General features: G+C 42.7%; 1 protein-coding gene across 1 annotated transcript in view; it reads right to left on the bottom strand.

Moving 5' to 3' along the window:
* Positions 1-17,149, bottom strand: part of PKHD1 (PKHD1 ciliary IPT domain containing fibrocystin/polyductin) — a gene marked incomplete at its 5' end in the record, with an annotated part of 273,226 nt that overhangs the window by 113,020 nt on the left and 143,057 nt on the right. Inside the window, 3 exons of the mRNA XM_084262525.1 lie at positions 5,783-5,978; positions 6,405-6,582; positions 16,356-16,602. Of these exons, the coding sequence (XP_084118651.1) occupies positions 5,783-5,978; positions 6,405-6,582; positions 16,356-16,602 (621 nt within the window). The remainder of the gene's footprint in view (positions 1-5,782; positions 5,979-6,404; positions 6,583-16,355; positions 16,603-17,149) is intronic.

Here is a 17,149-nt window from a genome sequence, read left to right on the forward strand (position 1 = left end):
TTAATATTAGAAACAAACATTCTTAAAGGCCTGGTTTTTCTTCCTATAGAAAGCAATTAGAAAAACCCACAGTGTGTGATGGAAGTGAGGTCATTCTTTAGGAATTTAGAAAAGACAGTAAGTGTAATCAAATTATTTTTTTTAAGAACTATGGAAATTGTAAACCTGCTTCTGACACAGCAGTAATGTCAGGTTAAGCCTCGGGCCCTCTTAACAACTCACACATGAGTAGCTTGAGCAAAGTCAGCATGATGACCCGTCTCCATAAAAGTTGTGTCTACTGAAAAATGTATTTGGGGTAAATAAGAAGTTTGATAATCCTCCCAGTGATGTTTTCAATAATGTTTGTGTCAAGCACTTAAATTTGAGAAAAAAAGCCAAGAGAAATCTGGAGATGGAGCAAGCCAACAGTTTGTTTCATTCCAAAAGAAAATGCTTTAAACACTTCAAAAGTGAACAAAAAGGAAACAACATCTCTGATTTTTAGCCAATTCCAGTATTGCCCAGAGACCTTAACCAAGGAGCAGTGCCACGCTGTGGCACCATATGCTCATATTTGTAACAGACTTAAAAAGCTCATAATGTTATTATTGTAATTTACACAGGATATTTCTCCTAAAAATATCCCAGATGTCCCAGTGTGACATTTCTTTCCACCTCCCTTGTTACAATAAGGGTGGGTTGGTTTTTTTTGATTCAGCATGGTAACATCATGATAGGACCAGATGACTAAGCCAGAACCCATCAGCGTTTCAGGGAGTCATACACCAATTTCAGTGCCCATCAGTGATCTTTGAGGAACACTTCTCTAAAGACATGGGGAGCCCCAGAGAAAAATCAGCAAGGCGCTATGAAGATGAATAATGTCAGAGCAGAGCTGCTGATGTAGAAACGACTGGCATGGGATGCCCCAAGCTTCCTTACCCAGCATCCAGCAGGGATGTTGGGGTTATCTATCCTTCAGTACCAATTCCTTTAAAAAGGTCTGAAAAGATTAATTTCAAAAGGCCTGGTGGGTTAGTTAACAGGGTTGATGTGTGCAGGTAGCAGTAAGTGTCTTTGCTACCAGGATCGTTGCATCAGTAGCAGGCATCGAAGAAAGAAACCCTCCTGTTACAATCACTTCTTCCCATTCAGCATCCCCTTCATCCCCCCATGCCAAGGTCTAATTTACAAAACTGCAAGCATGCAAAGCATCAGGGCAACTTAACTCCTCTAATCCCCTCCATACGGTATATTTTCTTGCCTTCTGTGTTAGACAGACCTTTTTTTCTCCCCCCCCCCCCCCAAGATAAACAAACACTTGCATGACACTAGGCAATTTCAAAGGGGGGTGGAGGGGTGGGCATGGAGAAGACTGCTGGCCAAGGTGGCTTCATTCAGCTGCCCGCTTAGTTTGAATAACAATATCTTCTCAGTGGTGGGGTCTTCCCTCCCCTTCTCTCTCCCCTTTTCCCCCCTCTGTGGTCCCTAGCAAAAGCTGTGTGAATTCAGTCGCCCGCCTGTGAATGAGCTGGCATCTGATACGTATTTACTGACGTTAATTTTGGAGGTAATGCACCCCTGCCACGTCCCCACCGTTTGCCCTAAAAGGCTTTCTGGTGGGCACAAAAGCAGAGGGTCAAAAGTAAGTTGACCCCTGCCAGAATGTACAATTATTGGAAAGAGGCGGTACACCAGCAGCTGTCGAAACCCCACCGGGGCGGCCAAGTGCTTCCAAAAGTCCGGGGATGACTAATATGCTCCAGCTCTCCCCTTCGCCCTGCGAGAGCCGGCTACTTTCTTGGGGGGAAGAATTATGGCCCTCCCGAGCAGCTGCAATAATTGTCTTCCCATTGTCCCCTGGCCCTCCCTCCGCCACCCCCTACAAGTGGCCATTGTCGCTGTGGAGTCAAGTGATTATATGCTTGGGCTGATGCTGTTTGCGCCCAGCTGCCTGACTGCTGACACACGAGGATGGAGAAGGGGGGGACCCCGCGTCTGGGAGACGGGACTCCGACATACCAGACCTTTTACATAAGTCAAACAGGAACAAATGACTCTTTATCAGCCCCTTCTCCCTTTGAAGTGGCGGCTGCTTATAGGCCCTTACAGCTTTTCCTCCTTAGCCCAAGCAAACATCCTCCTTTTGATATGCTACATGCTCATTATCTCTGCCCCATTTAATGATTTTTGATTGAAGGGTGGCAGCGCGGTTGCCAAGAGGGTAGTTAAAGAGGCTCCACGCAGTCAGGATGACAAGAAAGGCTTTCCTTGTGCAGCAGCCTAAATTTGGAGTTTCTTAACAGTGTGTTCTTGTTCTTAGCAGCAGATAAGGGCTGAGCGTGAAATTCTTAATTAAGCAGTAAATAGAGAGTGGGGTGTCAGCAGATGCAGCCTGTAGCCATGGAGACCAAGTCAGATGGAGGGAGCTGAGACTCAACGCCGGCCCCGGGCTCGGGCATGACTGACAGCTGAAGAATCCGACAAAGCTTGTAAACCGGATTAATTAGTTGGCTAATTATTTCATATAGTTAAATGTAAATAAAAAAAATAAATAATAATAATGAAAAACCCCTCAGTTTACAGAGTTAGGAGGGAAGACGTTCTAAAGGCTGGCCCTTCAAGTGTTCTCCTCTCTGGATCGGAGTGTGGACTGGTGAGTTTTTGAGGCCAGAAGGGACTATTGTGGCAGCCTTCTCTGACCTCCTACAGAGCATGAACCTCGCCTCATGAGGTTTCTAATAGCTTCTCGTGGAGCTGGAGCACATTTCTCTGAAAAGACGGCCCAGCATCTTCTAAGGACACTGAGTGATGGAAAGTCCACCACATGCCACGAGTGTGCTCTGATGGCTAATTATCCTCACCCTCTCAGCCTGCACGGTGGAGATTAGGAGAGAAATTAAATGGCACACCAGGGCTAGGAAACTGCTCGCTTTGTTTCAGACTTTTACCCTACCAACAGCATTAAATATTAGGTACCTGACACTGAATTATTGCTCTCACTGCTATAAAAGTCCTTGCTGAAATGTTCACAGCATGAATTATACAAGCTAGGGGTTTTCATAAATTTCCCCTCACGTACTCTGGATGATTGTTTCTCTCTGTATTAGAACAAAAACCAATGAGCTCTCCATATAATCGAAATCGAGATGAAATGAAAGCAAGAGAAGGACAAGAAAGCATCTGTGATGCAAGAGTGACATATACCAGCCAGATCACTTTGTCCCAGTCTTTCCAAGACTGTCACCTCTTCTGTTTTCAACAATACTAAGAGGCCAGGATACAGGTGTCATCTTCTGAGATTTCCCATGTTTTGCTATGTATGAACGTGTGATTCAGGATATGCAAACTGAAAAACAATTGACTTTTACATTTGAAAGAACAGATTTACACTGTTAGCAACCTGAAATGATAAAAGCAGATTACTTATATGATCACTGAATCATAGAATGTCTTTGGTTGGAAAAGAACATTAACATAGCACTGCCAAGTCCAACACTAGACCATGCCCCCAAGCACCACATCTTTTCAATACCTCCAGGGATGGTGACTCAACCACTTCCCCAGGGCAGCCTGTTCCAGCTTTTTAACAACCCTTTTGGTGAAAAAGTTTTCCTAATATCCAACCTAAACCTCCCCTGGCACAACTTAGGGCCATTTACTCAAGTCCTATCTCTTGTTAATTGGAAGAAGAGACCAATCCCCACCTCACTACAAACCTCCTTTCAGGTAGTTGTAGAGAATGAAAAGGTCTCCCCTCAACCTCTTTTTCTCTAGGCAGCCCCAGTTCCTTCAGCCACTGCTCATCAGGCTTGTGCTCCAGACCCTTCACCTGCTTTTTCACCCTTCTCTGGATCAACTCCAGCACCTCAGTGTCCTTCTTGTAGCAAGAGGCCCAAAACTGAACACAGCACTTGAGGTGCATTCTCACCAGTGCCAAATACAGGGGGATCATTACTGCCCTGGTCCTGCTGGCCATACTGATATAAGCCAAGATGCTGTTGACCTTCTTGGCCACTTGGGCACACTGTTGTGACACAAGTGTGGGACCAGGCCCTGTTCAACCTCATACAATTGTTCTGGACCCATCAATCCAGCCTGTCCAGATCCCTTTTTCAGACCTTTCCTATCCTCAAGCAGATCAACACTCCCAACCCAACTTGGTGTCATCTGTGAACTTCCTGAGGGTGCACTCAATCCCCTCGTCCAGATCATTAATAAAGATACTAAGGGGAACTGGGCCCAGCACTGAGCCCTGGGGCACACCACTTGTGACCAGATGCCAACTTGATTCTGTGTAAGCACTGCTCAGCAATAGCAAAAACATCTCTATATTATCAACACTCTTTTCAATACAAATCCAAATCATAGCCCTGTAGTAGCTACTATGGAGAAATTTAACTCTATCCCAGTTAAAACCAGTACTATATTGCTGGCCAAATTCATGGCACAGCTTTGGCCCAGACCAATGCACTCTCCCAGATGGTGACCATTACAGTTTGGGAGTTACCACAGGACAGGGATCTTTCCTAATTTTAAGCCTGGGTGCATCCAGCCTGTTTTGCAAGATAAAACGTTAAGCTGTGTGGACACAAGCTGTGCAATACTAGTTGGCTGCAGGACCAAAGATGGATGCAGCAAGCGTGACCCTCAGACTGAGGTTGAGGTTTGGGCTTCTCAATTTATCCTTAAATGTACATTGGCTGATTTTTATTGCTGTCAGAATAAGTGGATTGCCTGCCCTCATTCCAACTGTGTTTTCCCCTCCACTGTCCCATTGATTGCTCTAGTTGCTTGTTCCTAAACAGATCCTACATGTGAAAGCCATCTCAGCAGTGCAAATCATGAGATCCTCATTAAAACTAAATGGATTAAATCACTGACAACATTTTCTGTCACTTTGAAAATCAGCATCTTTACACTTTAGCTTCCCTGTATGACAGCCATGAAGGATCAGCCCTGCTTCTTAAAGGCACTGACATTTTCTTGTGATTCCTGGTTGTACTATTGTTAACAGTAAGAATGATTACCATGCCTTTTACATACAGAACATAGATACTCATAGAATCAAAGAATCATCAGGGTTGGAAAAGACCTTCAAGATCATCAAGGCCAACTGTTAGCCCTACACCACTGAACCACTAAGCCCTGTCCTGAAGTGCCTCATCTACCTGTTTTTTAAGCACCCCCAAAATATTGTTTGCCTAAGAATGGGAATTGTAGAAAAAAAAAGTCCAAAATTTAAAAGAATAAATGAAGCTTACATAAATATCAGTAAATATTTTGATTTCTTAACAAACTGCCACCATTTTTTATGATCTGGTGTACAAAGTCTACATGCTGAAATGTAAAGGTCTATGGCATCTTTTAGAAGTTTACAGTCATAGAAAAAATTCTTGCCCTGTAATCTTGTTGACTTCAGCAGGCTCAGCCTAGGTAGACTGCACATGATTTATTAATGATACATGTGATGTGGGACCAGCTGACAGCAGAGGCCACTAGTGGAATTTAATGCCTTTTCCTCTCCAAAACACCAACTCAAATTCAACTAATGGCACACCACCCAGTATTTACAATACCTTCCTTTTGTTGAGAGATCTGATAGATCAGGTAGAGAAGGACCTGTGCATGCATTTACTTATTTAACTGATCTCTCTGAAGGATCTCCCAGTTATTGAAAGGCCACTGAAAGATGGGCTTGTGTCTAAGGCCTTATGTAGTCTGGGAGTTTAAATTAAAAGCATGTCAGCTCTGTCACTGCTCTTGAACAGGCACATTGCATCCCAGGTATTGAACTTACCCAAATAGGTTAGTTTCCTCAGTTTGCTGTTGAGGTACCAGTCACAGCTCCTGTGATATCTGTATGAAGGCAGCGATTGGAGTGGTTGTCCTGTCCTTGTTCCACATGACACCACAACCTCTGGATGGGCAGGAAGATCCCTGTGTTCCATCAGCAGGTAATTCCCAGCCAGGAAGTTGCTAAATGTCACTGAATACTAGGGAAGAGGGAACCAAAATAAACATGCCTGTGTCTGCCATTAGAGCTTCACAGAGTGTGGTATAACGAGGTAAAGAGGATGGTGGTCCTCACAAGCAACATATTCTTCTGCAAAATGTGTATTGGAAACATGTCTTCTGGAAAACATGCTTCAGTATGTCTTAAGGTAGTAACAATTTTGATGATTCCTAAACACCACACTGAACTTTCAGCTGAGACACCCAAAACAATCTTTGTGTTCCAAGTTAGTCCTGTGAGCTTCAGGGACTAGGTCATCATTCATCTTATCTAAGCCTTGCCTATAAACAGAGATTTTCTCACTGCACTTGAAACTTTTTTCCTTCTCCCTGCTCTCCAAGAAAGATGAAATCATGATTATCTCTGCCAAATATAATTTTGAAATTATAAAAATTTCCCATGTTACCTGGAGCTGTTTGCTGTCCAAAGGGTTGTCAAATGTCAGTGCATAAGTCTCTTTGTCCAAGAGGAGAACCATCCAGCCATACAGGTTTGATAAAGTATCAGGAACGTAATTGACTGTGGTTGTCTTATTCCTACTGTCAGTCACAGTTAAATTATAGGGAATTTCTGGAGCCTCTTTTCTGGAGAAAAAAAAATATAATTACCTTTTTTAACTGAATTCTGTCATTTTGCAGCCTTTACAGTTCTGTTAATTGAATTACTGTAGTATATACTGACACTCTCTCAGAATGTGACTTCATTTGTGTAGCTCTTTACAAGTATTCTAAGAAACAACCTTTGCCTGAAGTGCCATAAAAAGAGAAAGAGGCAAAGCATGGATGAAAAAAGGCACAGGAGAGCAAAGCTTGTACCAAAGTAGAGTAATGGCAACAGCCAGGGTACAGCTTCTGCACTGTCAAGAGTGTTTCACCATCCACCAAATTCATGTGCATCAAGTTCAACTTTTAGGATCTTCATCCTCTTGCAATTTGATAGTTTTCTGATTACTCAGTCACATTTGAGTGGTCAAAAGGTTTCATCAAGGCTGAAGCATGCAGTACAAAGCCAGGGCTGCTGCAGACTGATGAAAGCCATCACAAAATGGGTGAACTTTTAGTACAGCAGTTCTTCTGAGCATCCAAATGAGAACTCTAGCCCCTCTTTTCACTAGAACTTTGCACTCCTAATGTCTATCTGGTCTAGTCAAGAGAAAAACAACACCTCACTCAACAGATCAAAAGTAGCAATGGTACCATGAGTGGGTATAAACCCTTCAGATTTAATGCCTCTGGAGACCTTTCACTACTAAAAATAGGAAATAGCACAGTGAATCTGGGGTGGGTATAGCCACCCAACTTGACTTCTCCCCTCTAGGTGCAGGAGAATGATCAGAATTCTGTCCAGAATAATGTCTTACTGCTCTGATTGCCAGTTTCCCCAAGATGGAAAGCTGTGTAAGGTAAAATCCAGAGATACAGCATCCTCTGCTTTCAGGAACTGCTTTGTTGAAGGCACAAACTGTAGATCTTAGTCTCAGGTGAAGAGGAGCCTTGCTGGCTTGGCAAGGTACCCTGGGGCCATGATTCTGCCATAAAGATGAATGTAGCAGATCTGTACATGACTCAAGTGCTGCTGTAGGATTGAGACAAGTTGACAGTTTCACCTTTAGTCCACTTAGGTTTTGGCATTTGAGCTGAGGTTAAGTTTAAAAAAACCCCAACCCTCCCATTTTTTATGCATGTCTAGAACACTCCTCCTAAATATTGGAGTATTACCTTACATCTAGACATCTCAGCATATTATTCAACTCTCCAGCCTGGATATGGCTTAGTTACCCATGATAGGCAGTGCTAAAACTCATCATCCTGCAGTTTGGGTGTTTGTAGTTGCAAATAGAGTTGTCAGGTCCTGGAACAGGCTGCCCAGGGAAGGGGTTGAGTCACCATCCCTAGATGTGTTTAAAAAATCAGTAGATGAGGTACTTAGGGATATGGTTTAACATAGGATGGGAAGGGTTGGACTTGATGCTCTTAAAGGTCTTTTCCAACCTCATGATTCTGTGATTCTGTGTTTCTGTGATTAGTGGTTGTTTGTGCCCTTGTTGCTCTGGAGACAATACATGATTGCAATAACAGTCATCCTGGAGGAGGGGTGTCTGCAGATATATTTTTTTTTAAAATCAGTTCTGGGTTTTTTTGTGGGGTTTTTGTGGGTTTGTTTGGGTTGGTTTTATTTTTGGGGGGGTGTTCTGTTATTCTGGGGGCTGTCGCTTTGACAAAGGGCTTTCTGGTTACCCAGAAACATTCAGCTAAGAAACAGCAGTGAAAAGAAAGAGGAGAAGTGTGAATCAGCAAAGAATCACTCAACCAGAAGATATTGGCAGACCAATGAAACTGACTGGAAGGAGTTTATAAGGCTTAAACAGCTTTCGTACTACTAATAAACCTCCTCTTATAGACATTAACTGGACCAGGATATTAGGCTGCTAATTAAGCAAGTAAATGACAACAAGCACATTATTGCCACAGCTATCAGCACCTGTGCAGGTATTCAGGAAAGCATTCCTAGCAGCATAAGCACACCACACGTAATGTGGTGCTACATTAAACTCTCCTGCATGTCAGAAATTGCCTTGTTGAGTTATGAACATGCAGAACGCCCCAGCAACTCATGGGGACTCAGACCCATCCTCTGTGCAATGCACAATCCATGGGGCTTTGCTCTTTATTCATTTTCCTCTTCACTGTTGGAGAAGCCTGATGAGACTTTCACTTTTCTCAGGGACTTCTCCTTGATACTTCCAAGAAGAGAAGAAAGCTGGGAAGGAGCTAGGATATAGGGAGGGATACACATCATCTGACCATCAGAAAGTTAGGTGGCTATTCCACACTAGCCATCCAGATTTGCTAGTGAAATAAGTACGAATCCAACTTTGTTTGACACCAATCTTGATGAGAGGTGCTAAAGAAACCTCAAACACATATCTTAAGCTAGACAGCTAACTTCAGGATGGCTACAGTTAAGTGAAACACAACCTTACCTGTAACAGACAATTCCTCTCTCCCTAGACTTCAAAGCTAGGATAGACTTTTGACTGCTTCAGAACCCACCAAATGTTCAGTTAATGGTTCTCAGTCTTTGGGATTGAGAGACAGGGAGCCTTCACTGGACAATCTTTGGTTGGAAAATGCCTTTTCTTATGCTGGAATGACCTTCTGAGAAAGAAGTCGTTCATACCATGATAGTCTGGATTCCCTGACCTTTACCTGGAGGTCCATTGCACAGAAAGGAAAGGGAGCAGGAGATCTCATGGCTTGAAACCTCTGTGGTTTCTTGATCTGGAATGTCTTTTACATAGCTTGCTCTAAGTGTTGCCACCCACAAACACCTGCCCTACTCCTCATAAGAGCGCCAGCACACCAAACCAGAAATTTGTGGAACCTGAAAAAACTTTGCATCTCTTCATAGAAGTTAACTGGTAGGAAACAACTGTGAGCCTGAGACTCCATTCCCCTGGAAAGGATGTCAGTGTGCTTATTTTTTTCACCCATATGCCAAACAGACACCAAAATGGAAGTACCCTACTAATGGAATTACCAGCCACAATTAGCACCATTTCCATTTGCCCTAAATAGCCAGTGATTTCACTGTGCCCTAAATAGCCACCAATCTACCTCTCCTTAATGTTAATGAAGCAGAATAGCACACACACACACAAGTATTTCTAATTCAGAGGATCCGAGGGAGCCTGCATGCATCATTAACATGGAGAGCTTCATTATCAGAGGAAAGAGCCTTCCTCTGAACTTCCCCTGGCTTTATTTGAAAGAAACTAGGAGGCAATGGTCTTAATGCAAAATTAACCCTCACTTTAAACTGCTGGAAGCCTTTACAAAGTGTAAGGGGGGAAAAAAAAAGGGATGAGTCATTGAAAAAGCTTTACTTTTATATTGAAGCAGGTTTCAATTAAGGAGCAATTTACTTTAGAAATATGGCAGGATTATTGGATAGAACTTTACAGTCTGAGCCACAATTTACCAATTGTGATTGTATAAACTGTTATGTAATTTAGCTCAAGTGCATTGTGCAGAACTGCTCAACATAGATGGGCCACAGAGGATTTGTTAAACCAATCAACAACATCAAGTAGAACAAATATTAACTCTCCTGTTTATGTTTACCATTAACTTACTTATCCTAAGGGCCCATATCTTTGTGTATGAAGGCAGGCGCCGTGTTTAGCTCTAAATGTTTTCTGTTTGATACGTTTGTGTAATAATCCATTATGATTTCCAAAACAGGAAACCGTATAGCATTGAACTTCAAATGGGACACCAAATGTTTATATCAACAGTCCAATTTATGCAGGCCAAATGAAGGCCAATCCCAAATTATGACCATATGAAACACTTTACAGGTTTGTGCTGGATTAAAAAAAAACAGTTTATTTTATTTTAATTGCCAAGAATTAAGAGTTTTCAACTATTTTAAGTAAATGTGTGTATCATTGATGAGATACCAAAGACATGACTCAAATCTGCCTCATGTTATGAACCTTTACCACCAGTGAGCTTTTGCAGGCACAGGTCTTTTTCAAAAATAACTTCATCTTTGTCCCTGACCCTGCAATAGGCCTTCTGAATTTGAAGTAAAAGAAGAACTGAGATGATCTCCCAGAAGCAGAGGGTTGTGACTGACAAGCTAAAATGGCTTCATTTAAAGTAGCTTTTGAGTTCACTACTCCTGACTTCTAAAACCTCTCAGTTCTTACATCATTTCCCCAGCTCCTATAGTTTTACAGACTGATATTTTAAGGAAAACTAAGAAATTCTGAGCTGGAAAGTGTCTGGTTGGCAAGGAGTTTAGATGTGTCTGCAGTGTAAGCAAAGATCTGCTGAGGATCACTTTGTCATTCCACTTATCCCATGCGAGGCAGAGCTCTAAAGCATCCAAAGCACATCTGAAAATCTGGACACAGGTGCTCTGCATGGTTTTATACTGCACCGCCATTGCCTACTTGCAGTTGTTTACAAATTAATGCAATTTTAGGGCTAATAATACATTGGTTATGACAGCAAGTCCCAGATGGCACATCTGGGTGGTCATGTTTTTCCTTCCAAATGAAGTATAGGGCTAGTAAATGATACTTCAATACTAAATGTATCTCCCTGCACCCAGAAACATCTCAGACAATAGTGAATCTGGGGGGTTAGGTCTTGGGAAACATCTCTTGCATACTTGTAAGCCTTTGTAGGATTCAGTTTTGCTGCCAATACTCCAAGTTGCAGCGTGAATGAAAAGAGGTCCTACACCAGGAACCAAATTTCTCTCAGATGCTTCAGTAAGGTGTCTCTGCTGCCAGAAATATACTGCAGTAAGAGTTGAACGCCTGAAGTCTAGCTGATGTTTTGATCAATTGAGCAGCCAATGATTTAATATTTGCCTTCTACATTATGCCACAGGAGCTTTGAGCGGGCTGGGTTATGGGTCCAAGCGAGCGTGTAAGCTGTCTTGTGTGTGAATACAGTCATGTACGCAGGGAGGATACACAGCCAGAGATCAACTGAGCATGTACACATTGAGAGAAGAAGTGTGATTGTCAGGGTGTTTCACAGCAGGCGGGTGTTCATCTGAAGGCACCACAGTAAGTAACTATCAAAGGAAAAGCAAAACTGGAGTAACCATTTGAACTCTCTTCAAGACTCAAAGACACGGAGGCAGGGGGTATGCCATTCTTTTCACACTAACCCATCAGCAGCGGCTGGGTTTGCAGCAACTGAATGCATGCACTACAGGAGAGGATATTAGACCAGATTTAAGAATTAAGGCTATAAAGAAGAAAGTTAATCTTTTCCTCTGCAGCAGCCTGAGAAGACGAAAGCAATAAAAGGCTTGAAACTACACTGCTGATGCTGAACAAGTCCTGGGTTTCAGCAGTGAGAAGGGGAAATCAAAGGAAAGGGAAAAACTTCCTTCTGGAGCGCGTAGCAGCAACGTGTTTGGAGTCCCCTTTGCCGCAAGGTGCTGCCTGGCTGCTGATTATTCTAATGCTCTCCTCTTGTAAAAATTATGCATAATGTGAAGAAACTTTTAAAGTCACTTAATCATGTTATGACAATTTTTTAATGAAAATTTGTTTTAATATTAATAGAGACTCATATTTTCATGATAATATGGGTAGCGGTGGCATTTGGAGCAGCTGTATCTAGCCTGCAGCCATGCTGGGCTGTGCCATGGCATAAGCTGTTCTTCAGACTACTCAATAACTTTCTCACATATAAATTTATAAAGACTTTTATAAGCTTCAATTACATTTTTTAAAGACATAAAAGCCCTCTTTAAAGGGTGCTTAAGTGGCACATTAGTTTAATTTTCAACTGGACTTCGTGAAGAAGGCTTTTGTTACAGCAATGCAAGCTTTGGAAATGCATCCCCATTGCCCTGAAAGTTTTTAGGTGAAACAGTTTCAGACAGATGCTCAAAATACTTGTTTTATTTTAAAGAGAAAGGCTTCTAGTGTTTTTCTCTAATAAAACCTTGTCTTTTTTCCAAACATATGTTTCAGGGGGAAAAAAACCTGCCAATACACTACATGCATTCTGGTAAGTTAAACAGCACAAAGATAGTCACTTGTATTCAAGTTGCCCACGTTGTAAATTAAATCATCAAAATGGTCCCAGGCATGTTTTTAGCTTGTACCAACCAGTCCTCTCCCAGACAATTCCCAGACAGGGGATATTTCCTAAAAGTAGCACTGGTATAACTTCCCTGATGTTTTGGAAGCTAAGGAGATTAATAACACAGCCATGGCCAAGCCTTGCCAGGTACCCTCAGGATCGGGGAATGAGTCGGAAGCTGTTGAGATAGCAACTGCCATACCTCTTAAAATCCATGACTTCCCTGAGTCTTTACATTTTTGGAGCCGGAGTCCACCCCTGAAACTCAGGGGAAGCAAAACCCCACCACCTCAAGTCCCTCATGCTTTTTATTGAAAAGCACAGAGAATGCACCCCTTTAGACCAAGATAGAGCTGCTCAGCACGGGAGGTAAGACCATTTTTACTGCTCTTGACTGAAACTTCCTTGTACAGTGTGCCTACATGCCAAAATCAGGATGCTCTTGTGCTATTTCTTTGGCCTGATGATCAGCAAAAGAGGGTTCAGTGTTTAAAGCTTGGTCTCAGAGGCTTGTAATCTGTTTTTCACTCCTGGTTTTGATCTCTGTTTTACTGACTACAGAGACTTACCACGAGTGGTAAGTACAAGGAATCAGCAAGCTGCAGATCCAGTCGTATACTCCAGGGCCCAGTAGAGCACAACAGAAGGATTTCTTCAAGAGTAGTTTTTTTAATTCTTTGCTCATCAGAAACTGGAGAAAGCCAAGCAAAAGTACTTTCATCCTTTTGCTGAGATTAGCTGAATCTAAGAGACTGCACTGTTAGGTAATTCTTCCTGTCACCCACCTATCTTTCTGCTCTCTGCTCAATCTCTGCCTATTGCTCCTAATCCAATATTTGGTTGTATTAATCCTAAACAATTCTCTTTTTATTGTGAATGCTCTTCAAATACATGTGGACAAAATTCACCCTTTATTCTTCCCCACACCCTCGTTTTCTGGGCATGCTGTGAATATTTTATTAACTTTCATCCTTAATCTTCTGCAGTTTCTTTCATTCTCCATACTGTTCCTCTCACAGAAGCACAGAATTGTAGGGGTTGGAAGGGACCTCAAGAGATCCACCTGCACAGCATCAACCTAAAATGCTGGTAGTCCATATACTCAAGGCAAACATAGAATACTAAGTGATTTGCCTAAGACCTTGTGGTCAACTGGTCCAGAAAGACATCTAGCAGAGCTGTATTTTGTCTTCTACCCAGTACCCTTTTTGTTAAACCAGAATGACTCACAACTCTTAATTTATTGCAGACTTTTATTTTCATTAGGAGAAACAGTAATCACATGCAAAGCCAGTAAGTCTTATAGTTTTCCTCTTCAGTGGAACATGTGATTATTGTTTTTTCCCCTATTTGGGGATGGTTGGGGTTATTTCTTCCTTCTTTTAAAACATGAATTATAAGATAGATGTGAATTATTAACAGCCCACTGACAGAGAACTTCAGGATTTCTGCCTGTGTACTACTAACCCAAAGCAGAGCTCTGGGATGGGAAGATGAGCATGGGAAGAAAAGCAGGAATAGTGTTTCAATCACTAAAAGCCTTTTCTGCTCCCTCTTTTTATGCCAGGGATTTGCAAGTGTCCTTCCCTGGGTAACAGAAGTGGTGGCAGTACTTGGCCAAGCAATATTTCTCCACTGGATCCCTTCAGCTGACAGCTGCTCAAAGGCAGGAACAAGTCCAGCTTGGGGAGGCACACATATCAGCAGTGAGCTGGGACAGTATTAAGGAGCTGTATGGCCACCAAAGCTGATGGGAAGCACTGGGCTGTGTCCCAGGATTGGGTTATTATGAAAGTGGGATATGAAACAGCACCAGTTGGAGGCTGAAATCTGCAAAACCATTTTGTATGCCTCCAGAATTAAAAATGAAAATGTGAGGCACTGGCACAGGATGACCAGAGAAGCTGTGGCTGCCCCTAGATCCCTGGCAGGATTCAAGGCCAAGTTGGATGGGGCTTTGGGCACTGTGGGCTAGTGGAGCCTGTCCCTACCCATGTCAGGGAGTGGAACTACATGGACTTTGAGGTCCCTTCCAACCCAAACCATTCTATGATCCCATGATTCTCTTGCAAACTTATAGTAGACGTGATTTACTGGGAGTGTGAAAGAGATACCAGCAAGGACATATACTCTACGTAGTAAAACATGGTTCTACCCACACAGATAGACAAATCTCCAACAGAACCATGTCTCATCCACTCATGCAGTGTGTGGATGGACACAGACCTGTGGCTACACCTCTTCTGATAAGCTAACTGGTGCTGAGGCCTGCCCTCTAGCTGGGGAAATGCTTCAATCAACATACCCAAGGATGTTTAAAACATTCATATGTGGCACTTAGGGACATGGTTTAGTGGTGGAATTGACACTGTTAAGTTTATGGTTGGACTTTATGACTGCAAAGGCCCTTTCCAATCTAAATGATTCTGTGATTCAATAACCTTTCCAGTAATTTTTGATTGCTGAGTAAGCTCTGTGAGCTAGATCAGAGATTTACTGCTGTCTCTTTCACCCAGAACGTGATTTCTTCATTTATGCTTTGGGTTCCTTTGTCATCATTAAGTCAAAAAAAGCCAAAAAGCTTTTTCATTTCCACCTATAAACAGTGGTATTATCACAGGTGCTCATTGAAATAAAGTGAGAACTGGCATCTTAACTCTGACAAAGCAATTTCCCACTTACAAAAGAAGTTCTGCCCTCAGAATAAGAAAAAGTTTATTCTTTAGTCTCATATCTTCCCTGTGACCCTGTCTGATCCCATCATGTTGATTGGAAAACATAAATGTATAGACTGCAATAAATTGCTTAGGTTGTGAGCTTTGGTCAGTCTTAATAAGGTTTGATGATCTGAATTGACTAAATTCACTTCATAGCAAGCAGAGAACAGCAAATGAAAGACCAGAAAGTCCTGATGGTTGGGTAAGAAAGGCATGGCTCCAACAGAGTGGCAGAAATATACTTATTATAAAGTTTTCTTTTAATTAAACACATCACAACTTATGATATCTTCTCTACAATATGTTCATGACATGAGCTGGGGCCATGAAAGCATAAAATGTTGATTCCAGTTTTAGTAGAAAATGTAATATATGAAATCTTAGCAAAGTCTGGAATTCCTCTGCCTGCCTGTAGCCTGACCATTGATCTCACCTTGAACAGCAATGCTCTCCTTGAGCTGGACTCTAATTTCTACAAAGACCAGTTTATACCCCCCCGGTAATTTGAAGAGTGACAAAATAGCATCAAAACCTCAACCTGAAGACCATCTTAATACTACCAAAATTGCCTCTGGACAGGAATCAAGACTATAGACAGGATACCAAGGTAAGAAAGATAAAAAGCTTGCTGTAAACACACACACAAATAATTAAACTTCCACAGGTCATATCTAAATTAGCATATAAAATGAACCAAAGATTGTCCTCTGGCCTGGAAGCCAACTCCTATGCTATCTATACAGCTAAGTTCTCCTCTCTAGAAACATGATGACAGGATTTAAACCATTCCTGAGAACTATCTGGACAAGAACAAGCAGCCAGAATAAAACGAGTGCCCAAGACCGCATGGGAAACACCACAGACTGATGTACACCAGTGCTCAGGCTTTTGACTTAGTTTAAGACACAGCAGAGAGGCAGGAGTCTTGGGACTCTGCTCAGACCCAGCAGTTCTCTCAATATAAAACACAGAGAGCAACATCCATGCAGATTTTTTTCCAGTAGTGGAATGGTTACTTACAAATGAGCAGACATACGGTGGAACACAATGTCCCTGCCACAAACACTGCCACCAGAAGCTTGGCTGAGGTTGGCACTGGCTGTGCAAGAAGCTGCAAGGATATCTGTGGAAGGGAGGAGGTGATTTCCTTTCTGTCCAGTGACAGAGCCGTCCATATCCTCCAGGATGGCAGAGTGAGGAAAGGGGAAGGACACTTGGAAAGGTGAGTTGATGAAGGTCAGACGTTCAGCTCTCACTGTAAACCCACCTAGGGGGGAGCAAGTGGTATTTCAGAAACAGAGACTGACCTCTGCAAGTAATAGACATCTCTGGATAAAAAGAGACTAGCTTCATTTGAAAAAATGTCACCTGAGTCAGCAAGAAGGGGAGATTCAGAAAGGAAACTAAATAGAGATGGCTTGGGGAATTGTCATTGCCATGCTATGGCCAGGTCACAGAATCACAGAAAAGACCTATAAGGTCATTGAGTCCAACCATCCCTGTCCTGAGCTAAACCACATCCCTAAGTACCTCATCTACCCAGCTGTTAAACACACCCAGGGGTGGGGGCTCAGCCCCCTCCCTGGGCAGCCTGTTCCACAGCCCCACAACTCTTTCAGGGAAGAACTTTACCCTCACATCTGACCTGCCCCTGCCCTGGTGCAGCTTGAGCCCATTTCCCCTTGTCCCATCTCCTGTCCCCTGGCTGAAGAGACCACTGCCCACCTCTCTGGTCAGGTCGTTGTAGGTGGTGATAAGGTCTCCCCTCAGCCTCCTCTTCTGGGAGCCTGCTATTCAGCCTCCTCTTCAGGCCC

The sequence above is a fragment of the Gallinula chloropus genome, assembly GCF_964237585.1.
Source record: "Gallinula chloropus genome assembly, chromosome: 3".
In the NCBI taxonomy this organism is placed as follows: Eukaryota; Metazoa; Chordata; class Aves; order Gruiformes; family Rallidae; genus Gallinula; species Gallinula chloropus.